We start from the raw sequence: 27,846 nt of genomic DNA, 5'->3' as shown, positions 1-27,846 counted from the left end.
TGTTTGGAACTTCCCACAGGTGAACAGGCTCATTGGGAACAGGTGGGTGCCATGATTGGGTATGAAAGGAGCTTCCCTGAATTGCTCAGTCGTTCACAAGCGAAGATGGGGCGAGGTTCACCTCTTTGTGAACAAGTGCGTGAGAAAATAGTCGAACAGTTTAAGGACAATGTTCCTCAACGTACAATTGCAAGGAATTTAGGGATTTCATCATCCATAATATCGGTCCATATCATCATCAAAAGGTTCAGAGAATCTGGAGAAATCACTGCATGCACGCGGCAAGGCCGAAAACCAACATTTGAATGCCCGTGACCTTCGATCCCTCAGGCGGCACTGCATCAAAAACCGACATCAATGTGGAAAGGATGTCACTACATGGGCTCAGGAACACTTCAGAAAACCAATGTCAGTAAATATAGTTTGGCGCTACATTCGTAAGTGCAACTTGAAACTCTACTATGCAAAGCAAAAGCCATTTATCAACAACACCCAGAAACGCCGCCGGCTTCTCTGGGCCCGATCTCATCTAAGATGGACTGATGCAAAGTGGAAAAGTGTTCTGTGGTCCGACGAGTCCACATTTCAAATTGTTTTTGGAAATTGTGGACGTCGTGTCCTCCGGGCCAAAGCGGAAAAGAACCATCCGGACTGTTATGGACGCAAAGTTCAAAAGCCAACATCTGTGATGATACCATTAATGCTGAAAGGTACATATAGGTTTTGGAGAAACATATGCTGCCATCCAAGCAACGTCGTTTTCATGGATGCCCCTGCTTATTTCAGCAAGACAATGCCTAACCACATTCTGCATGTGTTACAACAGCGTGGCTTAGTAGTAAAAGAGTGCAGGTACTAGACTGGCCTGCCTGCAGTCCAGACCTGTCTCCCATTGAAAATGTGTGGCGCATTATGAAGCGTAAAATACGACAACGGAGATCCCGGACTGTTGAACAGCTGAAGCTGTATATCAAGCAAGAATAGGAAAGAATTCCACCTACAAAGCTTCAACAATTTGTGTCCTCAGTTCCCAAACGTTTATTGAATGTTGTTAATAGAAAAGGTGATATAATACAGTGGTAAACATGACCCTGTCTCAGCGTTTGTGGAACGTGTTTCAGCCATAAAATTTCAAGTTAATGATTATTTGCTAAAAACAATCAAGTTTATGAGTTTGCACATTAAATATATTGTCTTGGTAGTGTATTCAATTACATGATGATTTGCAAATCATTGTATTCTTTTTTTATTGATGTTTAACACAACATCCCAACTTCATTGGAATTTGGGGTTGTACTAAGTCCATGTTAGAGAGTCACTCGATGGAGGTCGAAAACAGACAAAATATGCGACCTTCAGGTATGTTTAACTTGCTCTTGAATTTTGTATGTTGTCCAATGAAAAACAAAGCTAAACATCTGTATTCTTCTATTTGGAAAAAAAAAGTCCAAAAATGAAAGTAGTTCTGAACCATTGTTGCTCATATTGAAAGTGAAAGAAAGTGGAAAAAGCTCTTTCACATTTCACTGTAGTCATTCAGAGAAAAAACACTGGCCACAACATTAGGTACACCTCATGAGCACGAGATAGCAAATGGTCAGTTTGGAAAACAAAATAACAAACAAGCAATGTATCTAGCTATTTATGGTCAGCTATTATGTCATATATAGTGACTTGTGTCAACTCTTTGGGAGGACATTTTTGTTGGGTGGTGTGCTATGAGATTTACAATATGTGCCTTTGTTGGGAAACACCGCACTAAACATCTTTGTTTTTTTTCTCAAGCATGAAACTACACAAGTGACCGTGGAGTTGCTCATACAAGCGAGGAGATTGCAAAACTAAAAGTTTCATCACCACTGAAACAAAACTGTCCGAGTATACAACATGAAGTCACGCACTTTGAAAGATGACCAAAATGATCACATTATTCGGGACAATGAAGCCACAAAAGCTTTTTTTTTGTATTTGTGTGTATTTTTCGCTTGGAAACGCTACTCCGTGTTGGGAAAAGCCTATGTACAGTCGTTCGGAGCTTCTGAGTTAACGCGGCGAAAAGACGATTACGGAAGTGAACCAAAGGTGCAGCATGTACGGATGTATTTATGTACAGTCCTGCATGTTTTGAAAACAACTAGATTGTTACAAAACAATCAGCAGCAACAACTGAAATCAAGCATTTTCAATAACTGGCAATGATTCATAATTCTGTGGAGATATTTTGGCCCACTCTTCCTTGCACAGTTGTTTTAATTCAGCAACACTGGAGGGTTTTCGTGCATGAACACAACTTTTTAAGGTCATGTCAGAGCATTTCATTTGTCAAGTCTGGACTTCGACAAGACCCCTCCAAAACCTTTTTTAAAAATCCATTCAGAAGTTGACTTTCTAGTGTGTTTTGGATTGTTGCCATGGTGCAGAACACAAGTTTGCTTCAGCTTGAAGTCACAAACTGATAGCTGAATATTTTCCTTCAGGATTTTCTAGTAAAGAGCAGAATTGAGTGTTCCATCAATCACAGCAAGTCATCCAGGTCCTACAGCCCCAGCCAATCAAACTACTACCACCATGATTGATTATTGTGTTATGATGTTCTTTTTCTGAAATGCTGTTATATTTACGCCATGTGTAACGAGACACACACCTTCAAATAAGCTCCCCTTTCGTCTCGTCAGTCCATAGAATATTCTCCCAATGATCCCAAGAATCATTCAGATGCTTTTTTTTGTTTGTTTGTTTTTGCAAAGTTATGATGTGCTTTTATGTTCTTTTTGGTTTTCGCCTTGGAATTCTGCCATGGATGCCATTTTTTCCCAGTCACTTCCAATTGTTAAGTACACTGACCTTAACCGAGGCCTGCAGTTCTTTAGATGTTGTCCTGGGTTCGTTTGTGACCTCCTGTACGATAGGTCGCAGTGCTCTTTAATTTTTGTAGGTTGGTCACTCTTGGGAAGGTTCACCACTGTTCCATGTTTTCTACATTTGTGGATAATGGTGCTCACCGTGGTTCGTTGGAGTCCTAAAGTTTTAGAAATGGCTTTGTAACCCTTTCTAGACTGACAGATGTCAAATACATTATTTCTCATCTGGTCTTAAATTTCTTTGGATCGTGGCATTTTGTTGCAGCTTTTTTAGATCTTTTGGCCACAGTTAATTCAAAATTTAACAATCGGGGCAATTACCTTTTCACACAGGTCCATGTAGCTTTGAATATTGTTTTCCCTTAACAAACAAAATCATTTAGATCTTAAATGATTTTGTTTGCTTTTTATGTTTACTTGGGTTATCTTTGTCTGATATTTACATTCGTTTGATGATCTGAAACATTAAAGTGGGGAAACTAAGCAGAAAAAAAGAGAATTGGAAAAGGGGCAAATACGTTTTCGTGGCACTGTAGGTATAGAGTCATTAACCCACTAAAGAGGCCCAAAAACGATCTTAAAGCCTGCCAAATTTCAATGCATAAATAAAACACAATGTACAGTGGGTACGGAAAGTATTTCAGACCCCCTTACATTTTTAACTCTTTTATATTGCAGCCATTTGCTAAAATCATTTCCTCATTAATGTACACACAGCGTCCCTTATTGACAGACATTTTTTTTATTGTTGAAACTTTCGCAGATTTATTAAAAAAGAAAAATTGAAATATCACAGAGCCATAAGTATTCAGACCCTTTGTTCAGTATTTAGTACAAGCACCCTTTTGAGCTAATACAGCCATGAGTCTTTTTGGGAATGATGCAACAAGTTTTTCTCACCTGGATTTGGGGATCCTCTGCCATTCCTCCTTTCAGATCCTCCCCAGTTCCGTCAGGTTTTATGGTGAACGTTGGTGGTCAGCAATTTTCAGGTCTCTCCAGAGATGCTCCTTTGGGTTTAAGTCAGGGCTCTGGCTGGGCCATTCAACAACAGTCACGGAGTTGTTCTGAAGCCACTTCTTCGTTATTTTAGTTGTGTGCTAAGGTCATTGTCTTCTTGGAAGGTCCTGAGCACTCTGGAGAAGGTTTTCGTCCAGGATATCCCTGTACTTGGTCCTGTCCTGTCCCTGCAGCTGAAAGACACCCCCACAGCATGATGCTTCCACCACCATGCTTCACTGTTGGGACGGAGTGCCTGGTTTTCTCCACTTAGAATGAAGGCCAAAAAGTCCCATCTTGGTTTCATCAGACCAGAGAATCTTACTTCTCACCATCTTGGAGAACTTCAGGTGTTTTTTTTTTTACCAAACTTCATGTGGGCTTTCATGCGTCTTGCACTGAGGAGAGGCTTCCGTCGGGCCACTCTGCCATAAAGCCCCGACTGGTGGAGGGCTGCGGTGATGGTTGACTTTCTAGCACTTTCTCCCATCTCCAGCCTGCATCTCTGGAGCTCAGCTACAGTGATCTTTGGGCTCTTCTTTACCTCTCTCACCAAGGCTCTTCTCCCTCGATTGCTCAGTTTGGCCGGACGGCCAGCTCTAGGAAGGGTTCTGGTCCTCCAAAACATCTTCCATTTAAGGATTATGGAGACCACTGTGCTCACTTAACAACCTTAAGTGCAGCAGACATTTTTTTTGTAAGCTTGGCCAGATCTGTGCCTTGCCACAATTCTATCTCTGAGCTCTTCAGGCAGCTCCTTTGACCTCATGATTCTCATTTGCTCTGACATGGACTGTATAGACAGGTGTGTGTGGCTTTCCTAATCAAGTCCAATCAGTATAATCAAACACAGCCCAGTGAAGGTGTAGAACCATCTCAAGGATGATCAGAAGAAATGGACACGGCCTGAGTTAAATATGAGTGTCACAGCAAAGGATCTGAATACTTATGGCTGTGAGATATTTCAGTTTTTTTTTTTTAATAAATCTGCAAAGATTTCCACAATTCCGTTTTTTTTCAGTCAATATGGGGTGCTGTGTGTACATTAATAAGGGAAAAATGAACTTAAATTATTTTAGCAAATGGCTGCAATAGGAGTGAAAAATTTAAGGGGGTCTGAATACTTTCCGTACCCACTGTATGTACTCGAAAGCATTTGTGCTTTGTCGCCATTTTTAAATCCGATGCCATGTCACAATTTGTTTTTTGTCTTTGTTTTGATTTTTTGTAGGAATGTTGTCATGTTGTGTACTATATCATTTCTGCTGCCTCTTAGCTTCTGAAAAAGAGATTTTATCTCTCAATAAGCTTTTACCTGGTGAAATAAAAGTAGTGATGGGCAAATGATATAGAGGCTTTGGAGCTCGCGTCACTCTTCCTGAAGCAGAGTGATTCGACTGTGTCGGAGCTTGTACCAAAACACCAGTGTCACCAGCGACCGATGATCGCTGTTTCGCTTCACGTTTCATTCCTTCAAAATGTTTCAAAGCTTTTCATTGGCTCATAGTCTTTCAGTGAGTGTCATTGGCTCATGGCGTTTCGTTTATTCTTTGGGTTAATCTGGAATGTGTTTTAGAGTATGGGGGAGAGCATGTGCATATTTTATTGTAATGATGATATAATCATTGTTTGGTATGAATCAACAAAACACTTGAATGGCCCTACGGACTTCTGAACACTTTTTTTTTTTTTTTTTTGGAACGTGTTGCAGCCATAAAATTCTAAGTTAATGATTATATGCTAAAAACAATAAAGTTTATCAGTTTGAACATTAAATATCTATATAGTTGAACATGATTTGCAAATCATTGTATTCTGTTTTTATTTGTTTAACACAACGTCCTAACTTCATTGGAATCGGTGTTGTACATACACACACACACACACATATATATATATATATATATATACAAATATATATACACACACACACAGGCTGCTGAGATGAATGTGAGTTGTTTTTGAGGGGGGGGGGGGTTTAATTTAGGTCACGTTATAAACTTTGCCTGTATGGCCACTAAAAGGGATGATGATGGCCACAGTTTGACCCTGGAATAGATGCTTTACATCATTAGAAATTATTTGAAACAGATTTTGAAATCTGAACAGCTGGATGTCGTTGGATTGTGCATGTTTACTTAATGTTATGTCCAGACGGTGTACTTTGTCAAAAGAAATCTTACGAGTACAGTAATTTCCATATTTTAAAACGAAAAAAATAAATAAAAAAATACCTTTACAAAAATAAGACAAATTGAATAAAGATGTTTAATAGAAATTAGAATATAAATGGATAGTGTACAATATATTTTAAACCAAGTGACATGAAATTTGCTTGAGATTTTATTTGTTTAAAATGTTCAGTACAAAATGTATACAGTAATACCCTTCAAGTGTGCCCTGAATAAAAGATGACAAAGCTCCTGTATATGTTCATGCAGATAACAGTATCTATAAGATACACTAGATTTACTCCATCTGCGCTTATTGACAGGTGATGACAAAGATATTACAATCGTACCTTTGTAACAATGAAAAATAACGAGGGCAGACACACTTTTTGGAATAAAATAAATTATGTCCTTTAAACGTTGCATTGCAATGTGCCCTTTTTTCCCCAAACATGATTTCTTAAAGTAAGAGATACAAAGCAAGGATACAAGATGTTTGCACATTTAATAAAAATGAAGCAGCAACGCTGTAACAGATGTACAATGCACTTTGATTTCTCCTTTTTTGTAATATACATATATGTTCAAAGAAGGCAACACCAAGAAACATCAATAAATAATAATAAGTCATGTACCTGCTCATGTATGCACGCACACATGCAAACATGAGTGTTTTGACACATCGGGGGGCCGTTTCTCTGGAAACAAACGGCATTCTTCCAGTTTAATGATTGATCACAGCGTCATCAGCCTCATTGATTGGTGCGGTTCCTTGGCTCCACCCCCCGGGTTGACACCTGGTCAGGCGTGTACTCGTTCCTCTTCAGATCTAAACCACATCATCAACATTTAATCTAACACTTTCATGAACATGCCACGCAGAGCTGGCCATTTACGGCATACTAGTGATTCTCAAAGTGTGTAGTACCGATAGTGGTCCTCATCATCCCGCTAGTGGTACATGAAAGAATCACTGAATTAAATGTTCAAACTGTGCATAATGTTAAAATGTTAAACTTTTTTTTTTTTAATAAATTCAATTGCATTTGTTAAAGGTACAATATTTTAATTTTCAAAATGCTAACAATATTTGAATATAGTCCCATTCCAGTCCCTGCCCCCACCACCTCGCGTCTCTGCACAAAGAAACTAATCTTGGACAACAAAACAGAAACCGGTAGAGACCGTTCGTTGCGTTCGCCTGTCCACCACAGAGTGCGCCTCGGTCAATCACAAGCTCGTCAACGGCCCGCTCACCTGCGGCCAACCCCTCAGTGTGTGGCTCGGGTCGGCCGCGTGCGAGCAACGCTACGTGAAATGTTACCAATTTGATGATGTATTTTTTGGAATGTACAGTCAAATAAAATTATACGAAAGGTGATCAAATCACCTGACGACTCGGTGAGAACGGTGGCGTGACGGTCGCGGTGTTTTTTAACACACACCACCGTTATATAGGTTTTCCCTTCAGTTGTCCACTTCCTTCTTTTTAACTTTTGTTGCTAACTGGATTTAAATAATCCAATCAAGAAACTATGATAGTCTGGTTATGCGTGAGGCTGCTGTGTCCCCTGCGAGGCTTATGAGCACGAGGTATGCGTGAGCAAAAGATTGACAAACTATTCAGTCATGCCTTCTCTCACTATACTCTGATTGGCTATTCTTGTCTCACCTTGCCCAGTTGTAAAATAATAATTAAAATTCAATTAGAGACAATAGACGGGCCAAGAGAGGGGTGATTTTTCAAAAGACCATTTTAATAATACTACTGTCAGTTCATACAGACAGTTAAAAAGTGTTGTTTTTGGAAAACTGCAAACTGTCCCTTTAAATACAGTTCAGTTTTATTTATTTTTTTAAGAACAATAGATTTATATTTAATCTTTATTTACAATATTAAATAGAATTTTTTTTAATTGAATCACTAAGTGGCGGCACGGTGGTTAGAGCGTCTGCCTCACAGTTCTGAGGACCGGGGTTCAATCCCCGGCTTTGCCTGTGTGGAGTTTGCATGTTCTCCCCGTGCCTGCGTGGGTTTTCTCCGGGCACTCCGGTTTCCTCCCACATCCCCAAAACATGCATGGTAGGTTAATTGACAACTCTAAATTGCCCGTAGGTGTGAATGTGAGTGCGACTGGTTGTTTGTTTGTATGTGTATATTAATGTTGGTCATTATAGTGGTACTTGGAGAGCTAAGTATTTTTTAAAGTGGCACTGAACTACAGCGTTTAATGAGATGCAATTCGAAAAACAAACAACTTCCATAAGCCCAAAAAACAGTGAACCCACATATGCTTGTAATATATAATAATAAACATTTGTTTGTTGGTAGCATGACATTTTGAAATCGAGATCGGACGGCCCTCTGAGGACTTTCTATAATGGGCTCAGAGGAATACGGACTAGCTCACCGGGAAGTTTTAGCTTCCTGCAGCACGAGTTGCAGCGATGTTTCGCCCGGTAGTTCCTAATGGCGTCGTCACCTAAGTTGGCCGGTCCAAAGATCATGTCGTAAGACCTGTGGATATGAGTAACAACGTGTGGTATAAAAAAATTACTTAACTAAGAACACAATATGACATGTGAGACAAATAAAGGCCTTTTCACACTGCACTTCACAGAGCGCAGTGCGTCGACGGCAAACGCATTCATTGTGTATGTGCTGCTGTGGCGCGATGACGAAACCCATGGTGGCGTTTGCGATGGCAAACCTGCCCAAATTAAAAAAATTTGAATTCAGACGCCAGCACGTTGTGACGACAGATGGTGGCAGAGTGACAACAACAACATATTTCGGCAGGGTTTTACACTTAACAACATGGAGAAAATGGAGGAAATAATAATAAATCCGAAGCTGTAGTGTCCAGTGATAGATGGAGGTGTCCACCACATTGAATATACCAGGTTGGTTGAAAGTGGTAGAAATGTGTGCTTTTAGAGTTTTCATACAGATAGATAATAGAAATATCAGCTTGGAATAATATATAACAGACGAATATGCTTCACGTCCCACCGGGAGGAGACCCCGGGGACGACCCAGGACACGCTGGAGAGACTACATCCTTTGGCTGGCCTGGGAACGCCTCAGGAACCCCCGGAAGAGCTGGATGAAGTGGCTGGGGAGAGGGAAGTCTGGGGTGTCCATGCTAAAGTTACTGCCACCGCGACCCCACCTCGGATAAGCGGTAGAAATGGATGGATGGATGGATTTTGTACAAAAGCTTTTATTTGCAACGACAGCTTCAAGACACCTCCTGTATGGAGAAACTAGTTGCATGCATTGCTCTGGTGTAATTTTGGCCCATTCCTCCACACAAGCAGTCTTCAAATCTTGAAGGTTCCGTGGGCTTCTTTTATGGACCTTGAGTTTCAGTTCTTTCCATAGATTTTCGATTGGATTCTTGGCTTTCCATGCCTTTTTCCACCTCCCTTTTTTCACGTGTTCAATACTTTTTCCCTGTCATTTCACATTTTCACACACAACTTGATTTCAGAGCTTATTTGTTCTACTTTCTTTATGTACGGATTATTTGGGTTGTTCCCAACATCTGTTGAAATTTTCAGGTCAACAGCACCTTTGGAAGTATATTTAGTGAGAAAAATGGTGACTTGTTAAATACTAATAATACTTTCAGCCACTGTGTGTGTGTATGCGATGTTATATTTCTTTCATATGACATTTATAATTAGGTCAAGCTAATGCATGTCAACTCATTAGGACATATGAAGGGGTGTGGGTCATGTGACAGATGTGGTCATACCCCTTCTCGCCACTCTTTATAACAGATGGATCGGTCAGAATCTCTCCCACCCCTGAAGAGAAAGAATCAAACGTGATCAGAGGTCCCCACCAACTAACAAAGTGTCACTTGAGCGGCGAGGTGATGTTACCCTGCAGGTCGAGCACCAGCAGCTCACCACGCGTGTACTCGTAGGTCCAGTGGCTGAAGGCCAGCATGGTCTCCTCCAGGAGGTTGGTGGGAGCTATCTCGTCGCCGTTGTTGTTGTTGAACTTTCGGAACTCTCCTGTGATGCACTCCTCGATGGCGAACCACTGGCCTGCAGAGTGGCAATAGAGCAGGAACACCTCCAGGAACCTGCACACGCAAAAAATGCCTTATGTTTTATTTTATTTTATTAATGAAAGATCAATATTGCCATGACTTTTGGTCATTTAGGATTTTATAAAGAGCCATGCTGCAAACAATTCCACCCATGTTTTTTTTTTTATAAAAGAGCTCGTCCTAATCAGGGTCGCTGTCGAGCTGGAATGTATCCCAGCTGACTTGGGGCGGGAGGTGAAATACACCTATGACTGGTCACCAGTCAATCGCAGATTACAAACATTTACAGCACGAATCTGGAGGAAAAATAAATAAATAAACTACCAATGCATGGGTGTATTTTGACCAATTGTCCCACCGGCCTGGCTTTTCATCCAAATATGCAAGTGGATCAGGCAGCATGGTAGGCAGTGGTTAGCACTTCTGCCTCTCGGTTTTGAGGTTCAGGGTTCAAATCTCTGTTCAGGCCTTGCACGGTCTCCATGTGCTTGTGTGGGGTTTCTCCAGGCGCTGCGGCTTTCTCTCAAATAGATCTTAGCATAATTGGTAAATTGTCCATAGTTGTGAAAGTGAGAATGAATGCTTGTTTTTGTATATGCACCTTGGTGACCAGTCCAGGGCATACCCCGCCTCTCAAAGTCAGCTGGGATAAGACTCCATGACGACAAGCGCTATAGAAAGTAGATCAAATTCTAATTTCGTCATCAAAAATGTCCCATTTAGCAAACGTAAAGAGGGACTCAATGCAGTTATAATGGTGCTTACGTGGCAAAAAAAGCAAATTTGAACCAAGACTTGGAGAAACTTCGCAAAAACACACACAGTGTCCTGAGTTCCAGGCGATGCAAGACATCATCAATGCACCTCAGGGGCTCAGTTCAGCAAGCATCAAAGGACTAACTCACATGTTTTAAAGTGGTTAACTTCATTTTACATTTGTCTATAAATATTGAGGATGAGAAAAAAAACGAGATGCCTGAGGTACAAATTCCCTCGTGTTACATCATTATGTTTTATGATATTTATATATTGGCTATAATAATAACAGTGGTTAACTGTTTACATTTGTAAGAATGTTAAAATGTTACTGAAAACACTGCTTGTTGAGTTGAAACTTTTATGACGACGACAGTTTGATATTGGAACAGTAGTTATTTTTCCATGTCTGATGTGGAAACATTTTTCAAAATGTGAATAAATTATGTCAAATGATTATTTAATGCTGAGCCAAGCGAATCATTTGAAAAGTATTTCTTAAGCACTTTTCAGGAGTCTGATGATGAGCAACCAGTTCAAAGACACTGCCATAGGGGCATGTGACACACCTAACCAGCATAGAGGAACAAAAAAAGTATCAACCGCTGGCCAAACAGGAATGAAGACAGTTCAAAGGGAACTTTTCTTCTCTCTTTATGCAAAAAAAAACCAAACTAACAAAAAAAGAGCAGCTCAGTCAATGCATCAGTCCAGAGCAACATCCTTTGAGCTGCTTGCTCAGCAGCACTTGATTTGAATCAGCTTAGGAGGATGTTTTGTAGTCACGAAAGAAAAGCCCGTTAACATTACTGAGGTCGACTTAATTCTCATTGGCACAGCCCACACATCAGGAGTCACTTTCTGTTATGGTAGTATGTAATCACACAGTTTACTGCTAGGTGGAAACAGGGAGACCAGGCTTTTACTAGGGCAGAACTCACTTAAAACTGTTTGTGCTGGAACATGAAATAAATACTGCATATGAGGATAAAATAAATACATAGATTGGTAGATCGACAGATAGTCAGGAAGGTTCAGTGTATCCGGAAAATATTCAAGACATGTCCATTTTTTAAAAATTAACATTTGTGTACATTTTATTTTCATTATTGGGTGTTGTGAATAGAATCTTTGAGGAAAAAGTTAATAAAAAAAATAAAATGAAGTGCTCTGAATAACTTCAGGATGCACTGTAGATAGCTGGACAGGTGGCTAGCTAGATAAATACAGTAGATAGAAAGACAGGCTGCTAGATGGATAGATAGCTAGCGAGACAGGCAGGTTTACAGAAAAATGAAAACAATTGGCCTGTTCATCCAGTGTGGTGAGAAACAAATTTGTTGCAGAGAACAAAGTAAGGTGGATCACACATTTTATCTCATGGTGGCAAAGTTCTTTAAAGGAACAGTACAGCGGCTGAAATAAGTATTTCATCCGTCACCATTTTTCACATTAAATATATTTCCAAAGGTGCTATTGACATGAAAATTTCACCAGATGTTGGGAACAACCCACGTAATCCATAACAAGTAAAGAAAGTAGGTCAGAAATTAACTCAGTTTTGCTCCCACTGCCTTTTTAAAAACATATGCTAGCTTGCATGCTAGCGTATGTTTTAGCGTGCATGCATGCTACCGTATGTTTTAAGATAGCGTATGTTTTACCATGCCTGCGCCCAATCATACGCCTTATGTATGAGTTAAATACAGAAATAGACCCCGTAACTGAGACTGCGGCTTTTAATACAGTGGCGTCTTATGGTCGCGAAAATACGGTACTTGGGCTGTTCCTAACATCTGGTGAAAATGTCATGTCAATACCACCTTTGTATTTAGTGAGAACAATGGTGACGTGTTAAATACTTATTTCAGCCGCTGTATGTTTAGGGTGTGGTGCTCTGGGCGGTGTATGACAGTGTATAATTGTTTATTTGACCCCAAAAAACAAAAAACAAAAACATAATTCGGCGGCACGGTGTACAACTGGTTAGAGCGTCAGCCTCACAGTTCTGAGGTCCCGGGTTCAATCCCCGGCCCTGCCTGTGTGGAGTTTGCATGTTCTCCCCGTGCCTGCGTGGGTTTTCTCCGGGCACTCCGGTTTCCTCCCACATCCCAAAAACATGCATTAATTGGAGACTCTAAATTGCCCATAGGTGTGACTGTGAGTGCGAATGGTTGTTTATTTGTATGTGCCCTGCGATTGGCTGGCAACCAGTTCAGGGTGTACCCTGGCTCCGACGACAGCTGGGATAGGCTCCAGCACGCCCCCGACCCTCATGAGGAGAAGCGGCTCAGAAAATGGATGGATGGAAAAACATAATTCAACTTAGCCATAATTTACTGAGATAAAGGAATAACAGTGGGTTACAAAAATGTTTGCTTGTAAGGTCTCTATATATTTTTTTAATGGATTTAGGACAATTTTGCATCGTTGAATCTGAAAATGACATCTGTCATCTGTTTCTCTTCAAAAACACCACGACCCCTTTACAGAGATTCCAACAGTCTAACCCTGAACGCCATAGCTCAAACGGTTGGTTTGATTGAGCAAAACGTATCCATCCATCCATTTTCCATCCAATAAACAACCATTCACACCAACATTCACACCTACGGACGATATAGAGTCTTCAATTAACCTACCATGCATGTTTTTGGGATGTGGGAGGAAACCGGAGTGCCCGGAGAAAACCCACACAGGGACGGGGAGAACCTGTAAAGTCCACACAGGCGAGGCCGGATTTGAACCCGGGTCCTCAGAACTGTGAGGCAGATGTGCTAACCAGTCGCAGTGTCGCAGCAAAACCTATATAGATATTTTAGAATTATTATTATAGATTATATTTTCATTGATATTTGGATTCTGCCTATAAAAATGTCCTAAATCAGCTAAAAACTAAATCTTAGACAAATTTGTTGTTGACCAGTGTAATGAATAAATTCTAATAAATACAAATACATGTATCAATTTTAGGAATTTTACGCTTAATTAATGCAACAACAATTCCAGAACTCTTGATAATGTAAAAGGCTCGGTGAGTTGGATTAAAGAACCCCCATAATTAGCCCAACCCAGGTGCAAACCCTCATGATGGTGCGTTTACCTTGGCGAGTAAGGAATAGGCTTCGGTCTGATCTGGTTGAAGGCCACAGTCAGCTTCTGCGCTGCTCGCTGTTGTTGAATTTCCTGAAACCGACCAGGAAATAACAAATAAAGTCTGGAAATTAATTTTTTTATTTTTTATTTATTAAAGTAATTTATCATGCACTTTGTGTGTATGTGTTGGTACCCTGAGACAAAGGTGTAACACGGTGTCATCCTTGTAGATGCTCTGCCAGGTCTCGACCACCCCGGGCAGGAAGGACTTAACTATGTACAGATGTCCAGGCTTGAGGATGTCGTACTCGGACCAGGTGCAGAGGACTTTGAGGGCCCGTCTGAGGCCGCCGCCCATTTCCTCTTTGCTGAGAAACTCGATCTTGGCGCAGAGGCCGCGCTGGGCCCAGGAAGACATGCTGTTGTTGATGGTGTTGGGCGAGCTCTCCTCCAACCGGTACACCGTCACCGGCTCTCCTGATGTAGTAGACAAACATTTAGAGTTAGAGTTAACTATTGTTCCATAATAGGAAGTGTGGCTGTATTGTTTAACACAACTACCAAATACGAATGGGCAGAAGGTTGTACAATTTGGAAAAGGCTTCTATCTATAACCACCAGTTTCTTTAACATGCCCTGCCGCTGTGGTTTCAAGTGGACAGTCTGAGAATGTTTTGACACCAATGATTGTGTGCATTGAAAAGAAACAAGGACCTTATGGTTTGTTTACTACAATCACACAACATGATATTGTTTTAACTACTACTGTTTGTTTAGGGGGGGAAAAAGACATTCCTGCCAATTTAAACAGTCAGTGAATGTTGGATTTGTGTAAAGTTGGAAGTAAACGAATACACATAGGCGTTTCCAAACTGAGCAAGCAAGAACAAGACAAACAAAACACAGATACCCAAAAATGACAACATGCTGAGCGCAAGAGGTGCAAAAACCACACTCGCCAGTTCGGTTTCACATTTCCTCTTCCTTCAACAGTGTTGTAACTGTGCTGTGTTGTGTGTAACCTCACATGATGCGGCTGCGTGCACATACTCACCTCTAGGGGGCACCGGCGTAAAGGGGATGCTCTGTGACAATCTCATCAGGTTGTTACGCTCAACAGCTGAAGAAAGAAAAGTGCATATAGAAACTATAAATTATATTGATCGATTTAAAGTGTAACAAAATATGAGTTATTTATTTTAAAAATAACTCTTTGGGTTTAGTAATATAGAAAACTCTTCTGTTTTAAAGAGCCCTACAGTCAGCATTTCATTCAGAAGCCAACCTGAGTACTGGTAGCTTTCCATTGGTTTGAAAGGTGATCCGATGGCTGCAGACAAACAAAAAGCAAAGGTTTATTATTTTTGTTCCATGTACTGGTACGTCAACAGGAAGAAATTAGTACGCCACAAAACAATTGCCCAACCCAATTTCCCATCTAAACTGATGCAAAGTATTCAAAGTGGATAAAATAAAATAAAAAAGTTACTCACAATCTTTTCTGGATCCGAGGTGAGAGTGGCGAGGTGTGCAGAGAGAGACTGAAGCTACAAATGAAAAAATACAAAATTGGGAAGTAAACAAGAATTATGTAATAAAAAAATACTGCAAATTACTTGTTTTCTATTTCTTTCGATTAATTGTTATTTATTCCCAAACATTTATATTTCACAACAACACAGTAGAAACTGTAACCATGTACAAATAACAAATAACTGTTGTATTTTTATGGAATTCCTATGTGAAAGGCAACAATGCATCATTTGTAATGCAACAGAACCAGTTGATCGAGACAGAACCTGTTTGACTGTACATAACTCAAAAGATGGTAGAAAAGTTAAACTTTTACCAGTTAATGTGTCTTCTCCAGGGGGTTGGCTGGAAGGGAGACAGCAGTTAGGTGAGAAAAAACCCCGAAGGATTGCATGTAAACAAGTGCAGTATATCCAGTTACCCCGAATGCAACGCCTAACTTTACAGATATTCTTGTGGTATTCTTATTAACTGTTAATATCAGAACACATTTCCTGATCAAATGCTATATGACAAAAGTAATTATTGTGAAACAAATGTGAGTTGTTTGGTAAAAGGCAGATTTTAGTAAATTTTTGCCAGATGCGCAAATAAAGTACTATAATCATGCTACTGTTTTAAAACAGTGACATTTTGGGAAATGTATGTACATTACACATTAAAATAAAAGTCAAACTAAATTATATATGCTGTACATACAGAAGAATACTTACAGATTGCTTGCTTGTGCTGATTTGACCTGTACTCTTTCCTGGGAGATAAATTACAAAGAAATATGTGGTCATATGGTTATATTCATGGCCTATAAGTGTTTATCTTTGATTTATTTTTATTTTTTTTTGGGAAGAGATTAATACGTGCTGCTGTTTTTGGTTAGTAAAGGGTGTCTACTTCCTACCGGCACCGAAGTTCGAGGATCCTCGTGGATGAGGATGTCTTCTGCTGACACTCTGCTCCGATCAGTCTTCTTCAGAGCTACAGACACGTACACAATCCATCATGGTTTCACACTGAACGATTACAAAAAAAACCACACATCTAACTTGTTTTGTGATGTTTGTGATCTATTTGTGGTAACCTACTTGAATCAGGATGGAGAAAAGCAGGACTCCTGTCAAACTCTGTAAAACCAGCGTAGGAGTTAACGGCTCTAATAGGACCTTGACCTTCAGGCTGAACCCGAGAACACACAACCAAAGAGATTATTATTTTTGTTTCAAGTATTTTTTCTTTAGTTACAGACGGACGGAAGGACAGACAGGCAGGCGGATAGGCAGACAGACCTGCAGGCGTGTAACCTGGCTGCGCTGTGGGCTGCAGGTCTCTTTGGGTGTAGAGTGCAGGAGGTCAGAACAGTCTTTATGTCCTGGAAGCAAGACAACGTTGTGAGCCATGTACAATCAAAACTTGGTTGATTTTGTAAAATTTTGTCACCAAACCCACTTTTCAATTGAACCTCATGTTCTTGAATTGAAAACACCTCATCTCCATGCATCAGGTAGAAGTTCTTGTTGCGACATATTTTATATAAATATTCTGATTTGTCGAGATGCAGAACAAATAGGGGAAAATCAAATCCCATCACCATAGTTCATCAAAACTCCCTCATATAAGCCTCACGAGAACCCGCCTCCACCTGTCAGAAGTATGCTGAAAACCTTCACACTGGCGAGCAATCATTCATGCAAACGGTCACAGCGTCTGAAAACATCTGGACCACACCAGAACCAGCGAGAACAGCAAAAGGAGAGAAAGGGAGGAAAAAGCTGCATGGCTCCCGATCTGGAAGTGGACAGAGGCGAGACGCGGCAGATGGCGACCCTCAACTCAAACCTCTTGTTTGCACTTCCACATGTGTCCTCCTGTCACGATTTTGACCGTCACAGCAGGACCCTGGCGGGGGAAAAATATCGCAATCCATGCTCCTTCGTCTGTGGGGCCAGTCGGCTGTCACGGCAGGGGCGTTGGCGGAACACGGCCGACCGCTGTGTTCTTGGCTCTGAGTGATTGTTTGGTGTCTACTCGGAGGGGCTGTCCGGCCCTCGTCATCGCAGAAAGCCTCATTGACGTACCCCAAAGCCCCCTCCCCCCTTTCTACCCCTTGTGCATTGTCAGGCTGCGCGAAGCAAGCAGGAGGGCAGGCAGGCTGTGCAGAGCCTGAAGTCTTAGATACAACAACCACAGTAGGATAGACACACACACAGTTCTCATCGTCCTCGCTCCTCATTGGAGCGACACCAAATTCACTCTCGTACTTACCGACGAACGCCCCAAACTCTACAGCGGCGCTCTCAGGTGGCTGCTGGTAAAGCCCAGCCAAGGCGAGCTCTGGGTGGCTGGAGCCGCTGGGCTGGGAGGGGGTGCTGCTGATGTGGAAGTGCGCCACGCGCGAGGGCACATTGGGCAGGCTGGATGGCGAGTCGGAATACTCCGGCTCGTGTGGACGGCTCAGCTTACGGCGGGTGAGGGAGTGGCCCCGGAAATGCAGCTCCGCAGGGGAAATGGCTACAGCACTTTGGTCAAAGGCACTGGAGGCACAGCTGCCGGAGGAGCCAGCCTCTACGGCAAGGTGCTCGAGCCCTAACAAGCCCCTCCTCTCTGGACTCAGATTGGGATCCAGCCCCAGCCCTGGCAAGGGGCTCGGCCCAACTCTACGGCTACTATCAGTCCCGTATCCCCCGGCGCCGATCCCAAAAAGAGAGTCTGCGATATTCGCTGAACCTAAGTAGGCCCCCACGCTCCGTTTCCCCATCACGGAGCATTTGGACTGGGGGCCGGTGTCCGTCGCCACGGGAATGATGCTGGGGACCACGTTCTTGGATAGGCTGAGCTCCCGGGTGATCTGATTGTGGACCTTGCTGGCCTCGGACGCCCTTTGAGCCGTCAGTGTCTTCAAGGTGTCCACGGTGAGGGCAGACAGGTCCTGCAGGTGACCGATTTGGGAATCCAGCGTGTGCAAGGAGCGCTTGATGAAGTTGACCTTGTTGCCCACCTCCTTCAGCTGCATGCACATGTTCTCAACCCTGAAACGGACCACAAATAAACTCTTATTTTTAATCTTATTTCCTCAAATACCGTCCCCTACTCTAACGGTGCTAATATCTGAAAATACTTCAGTTCTTAGATTCTATTGTATACAAACTGACAGTCTAATAATGTTCTAAACACTACAACCACTATTTGCAGAATTACACAATTATTATTTACTATTATCTGCTTCATATCGTCTGTGACACGAGGTTGTACCTTTCAGAAGTGAGGCGTATGCGTTCCTCACTTCCTGTGTGAAACTGGTCGTCCTTTTCATGAAAGTACGTCTCCACGCACTGCTCCTCAAAGTCAGTGAAGCTTCTTTTGGTCTTCCTTCTGTGAGAAATAGCTCTGAAGGAAAGATAAGATTATTGTTTTGTGACTCCCCAAAAATGGTGAAAAAAATAACTGAAAAAAATAACTGAATTTGATAGAGCGTAATAATTGCTGCTTAGCAGTACTGCATGTAAGAGAAACGGAGCAGGAAATAGCCGGAAAACAGTGGAGGCCAATTTATTTTGGTAGTTTTTTTGTTTTAAAAAAAAATAAAAACAAAGAAAGGTTGTAAACTAAACCCCCAAAATTAAAGGAAAAAAGACTCTTTTACACCAAGAGCCCACAAAATCAAAGTTGGGTGTAAAAATTCACACCCCGATGCCAGCATTGTGTAAGACCTTTATAGACAGGCGTCACCCGCATCTGTTACAGCTCTGATACAACCTTGGAAGGCGGAAAATCATCAGGTTTACTACACCCCCCCCTCAAATGCCATTGCCGTTTATACAGACCAACAGGAAAAAAACTGAAGAATTATGCCATTAAGGCTTCTTTATATGGCGCTGACGTCACTGCGGTTGTCCCTCGCGTAGTTTGCCTTCATACTCAAGCACAACCCACGTGCGCTGTTTTGAAAGTGTGCTGCAGTTTTCCTCCAAGTCGGAGGTGCCGCTACGGCTGGTATTTTATAGGACACCACAAGGTGGAGTTTCCTCTGGATTTTTTGGGCCATTTCCGGTAGCCGTTTTTACTTTCCTTTCAGTAACAAGGAACAAAGCAACAACAATGGCGACCGCGACGAAATGAACCTAGATGACCAGATGATACATTTAATTATGCTGCAAAATCGATCGAGAAAGCGGCGACGTAGATGGTATGTAGAACCAAGGACCATGTGACTAAAACGGACCGATCACGAGAGATGATCTCCGCTGCGCTATTTTTGTCCTGTGCGCGGCAAGCTATGCAGAGGTGCTGCGCTGGGCAATTCGTCGGTCACGTGCTGCAATGCGGGCCTTGTCGGCCGCGCAACGGCGGGAGTGTAAAGAGGCCTTTAAGAGGCAACTGTCTTTTAGATTCAGCGCAGACATACTTGGCCCATAGGTGTGCTCCTTCTTTCTCTTTCCGCACATACAGAAGAGCGAGTAGATATGGCACAGGAGGATGAAGGGTGGTGGGAAGACCGGTTTCTCGTGGTAGGCCATGATGAAGTGGTAGCGCTGGTACTTCCACACTAAATTGGAGATGGACTTCACCTGGAGATACACATTGCTGCAAAATAGAATGGGGATGCTGTTATAGATTTGGTTAAGACCTTAACCAACCCACTTTGGTTAAGGTCACCAGATAATTCCTTTTTTGAAAAATTGGGTCTAGTCAAGCCTCATTTTGTGGCTCGTCTCCTTTTTGTTGTTACCTTCTTATGCTGCATTGGTTTGTTTCATTGAATGAAGCTTATAGTAAAGTGTGGTTGTAGTGAAGTTCACTATCCAGGATAAGATATAGATATAATTCAAATGTAGGAGACTAACATTTTACAAATAGTGCTAGGTGTTTATTTTGACGTTGTGTCATACTATTAGTTCATATTCAGACCTTTCTGTTTGGTCTTTTGTTTCGCATTGCATGGCATTGGATTGTATCGCATCTTGTCAATTCCTGTTAAAAAGTCAATTATAGTAGTAATAGGAGATAAAAGGAATCTAATCTAAAAAATCTAAGTTATTAGTGCTTTGGTTATTCGGAAAAGCGCAAAATAAATTAAACTTAGTTCTGACGACCCGGGTTCAAATCCGGCCCCGCCTGTGTGGAGTTTGCATGTTCTCCCCAGTGCCTGCGCGGGATTTCTCCGGGTACTCCGGTTTGCTCCCACATCCCAAAAACATGCATGGTAGGTTGATTGAAGACTCCAAATTGTCCGAAGGTGTGAGTGTGACTGATTGTTTGTCTATACTGTATGTGCCCTGCGATTGGCTGGCAAGCAATTCAGGGTGTACCCCGCCTCTCGCCCACAGTCAGCTGGGATAGGCTCCAGCATACCAGCGACCCTAGTGAGGATAAGCGGTGTAGAAAATGGATGGATGGATGGATAGGTTTTACTCAATCAGGCCAACCTTTTCAACTATGGCGTCAGTGTATAAAATGGATGGATATTATTAATGTAGTCAAATACAAAATATCCGTTAGTCCACATGTATCCCCCATGTACATCCCTCTTGTCATTAATTTCATGTTGCCTTTTCTGGATGAGACTTTCTTCCATCTTATAATTGGCTATTGGGGAGCAGTGGTGAATAGAGTTTGCATTTCATTTCAATAACATGCATGTTAGGTTAATTGAAGACTCAATTGCCCTTAGGTGTGAATGCGAGTTGAATGGTTGTTTTTCTGTGTGTCCTGCGACCAGTCCAGGGTGTAACAGGGATTGGGAGAGGTTCCAGCTCACCCTATTGAGGACAAGCACTACAAAAAATGTGTCAGAGGATATATAGTGGCAGCATGAAAAAAATTTTTTTCTGTGGAGGGGGTTTATTTTAAATGCTATCGGGGTGTAATTGGATTTTGGATGTTTGAAAAAAAATGGTTGCACCTACTTAAAGAAGGCGATGAGGAGATTGACCATGAGTATGTACTGTACAAAGAGGTAGACTGCTTGTAGGAGAGGAGTCAGCCACACCCCTGCTGTGCACAGGCCCTTTACTGACGATTCACTGTTGTTGGCACACACTGTGAAGAAAAAGTACCTATTAGGACATGTATGCATACATAAACAACACTTTTACATTACATCTAACAACCTTTTTTGTCCTAAATGGATGTGTCTGCCTATAATTGTAGTGACAAAACATGTGACGTGATCATGTTGCGTTGTATGGATGGAACACTGATTGGGCCCAGTGTGCTTTTGATTTGTAGTGTCCTATTGAGTGACAGATCGGCTGTGCTGTGTGAGAGGCTTGGAGTAAAACTGTCCTTACCCTCATAATCTCCCTTTCCATCCTCACCGGCCTTACCATCGATTTCATAGGCATACACTTCCCCGTACATCATCCAGTACGGCTGGAAAACCACATCTTTGGCCAGTCTCCAGCTTGGCTCTTCGTGGGGATACAGAATGGCCTTGCGAGGAACGCCGTAGCTCAGCAGGACAATGGCCATTATCACCACAATGTAAAACATATTCGCCACCTGTAAGAGATGATGCAGAAAGGGAATGAAACGCATATCTGCAATAATATTTTAAGTCACCTTTAAGACTACTTTACGAGGAGCATTCCATAAATACCTCAACACACAGACGCAAGGACTCATTAAGTTGGAGCATTCAAGTTCAGACTTATTTTTGTATTACTAATACAGTAGCAGTGATTAACATTTTTACACAATGACAATTATGATGTATGATAGTTAAGAAATAAGAATGTTATAATATTGTACAGTTAATAAACATGATTATTTCTACATCGATTATTTCCAGTTGGAAGGATGAGTACTGTCCTGGAATGTGGTAGAAACATCTTGATTGTGTTGGAACTCACCATTTTGGCGATCATCATGACGTAGGGTCCAGCTTGCTGGTTGACGGCCAAGATATCGAGGAGTCTCACGTACCAGAAGATGATGTTGAGACAGTAAACCGTCCTTCCGGGGACGAAGGCTTTCCCTCCGGCGAGCCTCAAGCCGAAGCCGATGAAGAAGGACACGATGGCGAGGAAGTCGGAGACGTTAAAGTAGTCATCGAACCACACCTTTATCTTTTGACTTATTTTGCCTGCTTCTGACATAAACATCTGCAAATGAGGCAAACATTTTGATTTAGGCAAGTATTGAAAGGAACTTTTCAAAACTCTGTTGAATGATGTACCTCTCGAATCTTCTCAATGGCTGAGGTGAAGATGTAGAGGATGACGACCCACTCTTGAGGAGAAGGCCATTCAGGCATTTTCACCAGGACCACGTATGAGTAGAGCATCAAGAAACCCAAATAAAAGAGCTGAAGACACAAGAAAACTAGCTGTCAAATGCATTCGAAGGTAGGAAGGAAGGAAGCAAGCAAGCTTGTTTCAGAAGGAATGCATGCATGGTGTTCATTCATCAACAAAGCAACTCATAATCCATCCATCCAATTTCTATGGCGCTTGTCCTCAATATTGTTGCCACTAACTGGAGCTTATCCAGGTGGACTTTTTGGTGAGAGGCACGGTACAACCTGGACTGGTCGCCAGACAATCGCAAGGGCACGTATGGACAAACAATCATTCACACTCGCACCTTTGTACAATTTAGTCATAAATCAACCAAACATGCACATATTTGGAATGTGGGAGGAAGCTGGAGTACCTGGAGAAAACCCAACCAAGCATGGGGAAACCGTGCAAACTCCACAGATTTGAACCCAGAACCTCAGAATTGCGAGGCAGATGTGCCAACCCATCTATCACTAGTTGCCCAACCTCCAAAGTCGACCAATCAAACTTTCTGGGACAAAACATGCCGTGGCTTTGGTCAGAGACGCGACGGGGGGAGGCCACATTCAAATCTTGCAAGCAGTTTGAAAACTGCGTAGTTTAGTCACTTTAATGTGAGTTTTATCATGCTCATAGTTTGGAATTATGAATTAATTAATTCACTTAGTTTTTATGGGGGTGGGCAGGTGGATTTGGGGGGAAGAACAACTTGGAAATCAACCACCCAGCAGCAAGCAACAGATTGTGTTCGACTTTGGAGGCTCCACTGTAGTAAGATGCATTTGGCATAGCTGTCCACAAAACAATATACAGTTGTGTGTTGAGAGAAAAAGACTCAAATTAACTGTCAAGGATTTGAGAAGAATCAAGTGTGAAGCTACCAGGAAACCATTATCTTCAAGTTCTGTCATATTTCAGAACTCATGCATATAATTACTATTAACAGACATTTTATCTTAAAAGACATTTAAAAGTTTTAGAATGGTGAACTAATTCATTAAATTATTTAAAATTTTATACAGTAAAATGACAGCAGATAATGTGACTGTGGGAAAGTAGGATACTTAGCATATTTATTGTTTGAGGTGCACACCTGCAAAGCATCCGCTGATATACCTGATACAACACGTACCAACTGGACCTTTAAAAAACACATGAACCATAACGCTAAGGGAGTTTAAAGTGCTGGGAAATCAGACATTTATCTGATGGGTAAGTTGGGCAAACCGCTGCCATTGACGCATGGAGGTTAGGATGCAAGAAGGCATCCGAGATATGCTAATGAGCACTTTCACTGATGCTATCTGCTCATTATTGTTCTCGTAAATAGAACAGAGCGGCAATTCCTGCATCTCTGAGAACCTGCCTCGGGCTTGCCTACATACAAAGATGGCAATACAGCACATAGGAGGAGATGAGATCATCTCAATCATGAGTGTGAACGTGATGGCATGACAGCTGTATGAATGCTGAGAAATTCAAACATTCATACTACAGTTATTTAGCAACAAAAAATACCAAAGCTGGAACATTTGGACTTTTCCTGCAAAAAAAACATGAATAGAAATTTCACAATAAGGCAAGAAGGCCATCACCAGAAAAATCATAGCATTAACAAAACTGTGGGACTGTTCCCTAACATCGCTGTCCAATTAAAAGCATGTACTACATCTCCAAATTTGTTTATTGTATTTTTTTAAATAAGGAAAGAAAAGATTTTTCACAAGCCTAAGCAGCCCAAGAAAGTACAGCAAAGCAAAGTCTTGAATTAGGACCACCGATCATTTACAATAGTGAGAGGCGGTAATAATTGTTGCATTAATTTAGCAGTTTTTTTTTCTAGTATTAAAAATTGGTTAAATAAAATGTACTCTTTGCTTAAGTATTATATTGTATTCATCTCATTAAATAATTGGTTGAATGATATATACCGTGTGGAGAATTATTAGGCAAGTAAGTATTATGACCATATCATCACTTTTAGGCATACTGTATTTCCTAGCTCCTGGGTGGATAAACCTGAATGCTGAATGGATTTAAGCATAGTAGGTGTTGTGTATATATGTAATGAGTGTGGGTGTGGCCTAATGCCTGGATCAGACAACAAGACAAATTTGGTCTGTCACGATTGCACTATGTCAGACAACTGCTATAAAATCTTCCCGTATCTCGGTTAGACAGTGGAAACACTACACGACATGTGTTCCTATACCACCGCATCCCGTCTTCTACAATCACCGGGCTTTATCTTGTCAAATCAAACACTGTCGGAGAGGCGGAAGCAGAAAACGTGTCACCGGTCAACGCGACTGGATACACTCGTTACCATGGCGACAAGCGATTGCTTGAGGTATGTGAACATACTTTTAATACAATACGGCTCGCAACCAGGCAACAAAACGTTATGTAGCCTAGCAAGCTAGTGCTAGCACTAACATCTGCACGTAAACATGTCGACGTCTGTCGAATCATGCTCTAAATGTTCAGTAAGCATTGATTTGTGTGCTTGAATAAATGTTGAGAACGGCGACCAAGTTGACAACGGCAAGTACGTGAGGCGACATTGCGCAATCCTATTGGTCGACGTCAAGGTGCGCCGTTGAAGAGTTGTCGTTAATATGTTACACTACACGGAAGATACAAAAAATTTTTAAATGCTAGACATTTCATTTTGGCGTTGTAGGCCTATTGTAGGGCCAAATTGTTGGTTGTGGATTATGTCACACTACAAGACGTTTTGTCGTTCACAACAAAATATCTTGGGCCTGATCTGGGAAATCGCCTGCGATAGTTAATCGGGCCAATATCTGGGCTAATATCCTGTAGTCTGATCTAAGCATAAGGCAAAATGGGCCCAAAAAAAAAAGAGATTTAACTGCCCCTAAAAAGTAAAACAATTATCCCGTCTCTCAGAGGGATGCAGCACTCCTGAAATATCCCAGATATTGGGGAGTGATCACAGAACCATCATACATTTTGTTGCGAAAGTCAACAGGATCGCAAGAAACATGTTGAGAGGAAAATATGTAAATTAACTCTCAAGGATTTGAGAAGAATCAAGTGTGAAGCTACCAGGAAACCCTTATCTACAAGTTCTGTCACATTTCAGAACTGCAACCTACCTGGAATACCTCGAAGAACAAGATGCTCTGTGTTCAGACACATGGCCAAGGTAAAATAAGCTGATAAAAGACTACCACTGAACAGGACATAAGATGAACCATCTAAAATGGGCCAAGAAATATCTGAAGACAGATCTCTCAAAGGTTTTATGGACTGATGAAATGAGAATGACTCTTGACGGACCAGAAGGATGGGCCTGTGGCTGGATCACAAATGGACACAGAGCTCCACTTCGACTCAGATGCCAGCAAAGTGGAGGTGGGATACTGGTATGGGCTGCTATTATTAAAGATGAGCGGGTTTAAGATGGGCTTGAAAATGAACTCTCAAACATACTGTGAGTTTTTAGAAGACACTTTCTTCAGGTAGTGGTACAGGAAGAAGTTAGCATCTTTCAAAAATAATTTTTTTTTTATGCAGGACAATGCTCCACCACATGCATCCAAGTACTTCTCTGTGTTGCTGGCCAGTAGAGGCTGTAAAGATGAAAAAGTGATAATATGGCTCCCTTCCTCACCTGACCTGAACCCTATTGATAATGTGTGGACAGTTCTTTAACAAGAAATATACAGTGAAGGAAAACAGTTCACCTCTTGGAACAATGTCTGGGAGGTTGTGGTTTCTGCTGCACAAAAAAAAACCGTCATTGACTACAAGTCAAGAAACTGACAGAATCCATGGTTGAAAGGCTTATCACCATTATTGAAGGGTGCCTTTATTGGTCACCAATTTTCTTTTTTTAATATACTGTAATAGTTCAATCAATTCCTATTGGAAAGTTTCAAGCGGTTTATAATTCTCACTTAAACAAATGAAAATAAAAAGTGATGAAGAATTTGTGTTTTACATTTAGTCGCATAATAATTTGCACAGCAATAGTTGCCTAACATTTTGGATTAAACTAAAGTTAGTAAATAAAAATAATCCTAAAAAACGAGACGCCGAATAATTCTGCATACGGTAAGTATTGTAAATACAATGAAATATATGAGAAATATATTTTTTTTAAACATACATTATTTTTAAATTAAATAAGTGACAAACTAACTACTTCTTATTTTCCTTTCGGCTTGTCCCGTTAGGGGTCACCACAGAGCGTCATCCTTTTCCATGTAAGCCTATCTCCTGCATCCTCCTCTTGAACACCAACTGCCCTCTTGTCTTCCCTCACGACATCCATCAACGTTCTCTATGGTCTTCCTCTCGCTCTCTTGCCTGGCAGCTCCATCTTCATCATCCTTCGACCAATATACTCACTATTTCTCCTCTGGACGTGTCCAAACCATCCAAGTCTGCTCTCTCTAACTTTGTCTCCAAAACATCGAACCTCGGCCGTCCCTCTGATGAGCTCATTTCTAATTTTATCCAACCCGGTCACTCCGAGAGCGAACCTCAACATCTTCATTTCCGCCACCTTAAACTGTGCTTCCTGTTGTCTCTTCAGTGCCACTGTCTCTAACCCGTACATCACGGCTGGCCTCACCACTGTTTTATAAACTTTGCCCTTCATCCTAGCAGAGACTCTTCTGTCACATAACACACCTGACACCTTCCTCCACCCGTTCCAACCTACTTGGACCCGTTTCTTCACTTCCTGACCACACTCACCATTGCTCTGGACGGTTGACCCCAAGTATTTAAAGTCCTCCACCCTTGCTAGCTCTTCTCCCTGTAGCCTCACTCTTCCCCCACCGCCCCACTCATTCATGCACATATATTCTGTCTTACTTCGGTGAATCTTCATTCCTCTTCTTTCCAGTGCATGCCTCCATCTTTCTAACTGTTCCTCCAGCTGCTCCCTGCTTTCACTGCAGATCACAATGTAATCTGCAAACATCATGGTCCACAGGAATTCCAGTCTAACCTCATCTGTCAGCCTATCCATCACCACTGCAAACAGGAAGGGGCTAAGGGCTGATCCCTGATACAGTCCCACGTCCACCTTAAATTCGTCTGTCACACCGACAGC

At 41.7% G+C, this 27,846-nt stretch overlaps 1 protein-coding gene across 1 annotated transcript in view; it reads right to left on the bottom strand.

Annotated features, from left to right (window-relative positions):
• Positions 1-6,187: 6,187 nt before the first annotated feature.
• LOC133397439 (transient receptor potential cation channel subfamily M member 7-like) overlaps positions 6,188-27,846 on the bottom strand; it is an 83,785-nt gene continuing 62,126 nt past the window's right edge. The window contains 24 exon segments of the mRNA XM_061668334.1: positions 6,188-6,825; positions 6,828-6,860; positions 8,443-8,549; positions 9,793-9,844; positions 9,923-10,128; positions 13,955-14,037; positions 14,141-14,424; positions 15,002-15,067; positions 15,233-15,277; positions 15,441-15,494; positions 15,797-15,825; positions 16,194-16,231; positions 16,379-16,455; positions 16,563-16,653; positions 16,764-16,846; positions 17,740-18,503; positions 18,727-18,821; positions 18,823-18,843; positions 18,845-18,861; positions 19,880-20,058; positions 21,381-21,513; positions 21,765-21,975; positions 22,326-22,577; positions 22,652-22,780. Of these exon segments, the coding sequence (XP_061524318.1) occupies positions 6,767-6,825; positions 6,828-6,860; positions 8,443-8,549; positions 9,793-9,844; positions 9,923-10,128; positions 13,955-14,037; positions 14,141-14,424; positions 15,002-15,067; positions 15,233-15,277; positions 15,441-15,494; positions 15,797-15,825; positions 16,194-16,231; positions 16,379-16,455; positions 16,563-16,653; positions 16,764-16,846; positions 17,740-18,503; positions 18,727-18,821; positions 18,823-18,843; positions 18,845-18,861; positions 19,880-20,058; positions 21,381-21,513; positions 21,765-21,975; positions 22,326-22,577; positions 22,652-22,780 (3,108 nt within the window). The 3' untranslated portion in view covers positions 6,188-6,766.

Source organism: Phycodurus eques, chromosome 2, assembly GCF_024500275.1.
Source record: "Phycodurus eques isolate BA_2022a chromosome 2, UOR_Pequ_1.1, whole genome shotgun sequence".
NCBI lineage: Eukaryota > Metazoa > Chordata > Actinopteri > Syngnathiformes > Syngnathidae > Phycodurus > Phycodurus eques.
The sequence above is the reverse complement of the archived record's forward strand: the minus strand, read 5'-3'. Positions and strand labels throughout refer to the sequence as shown.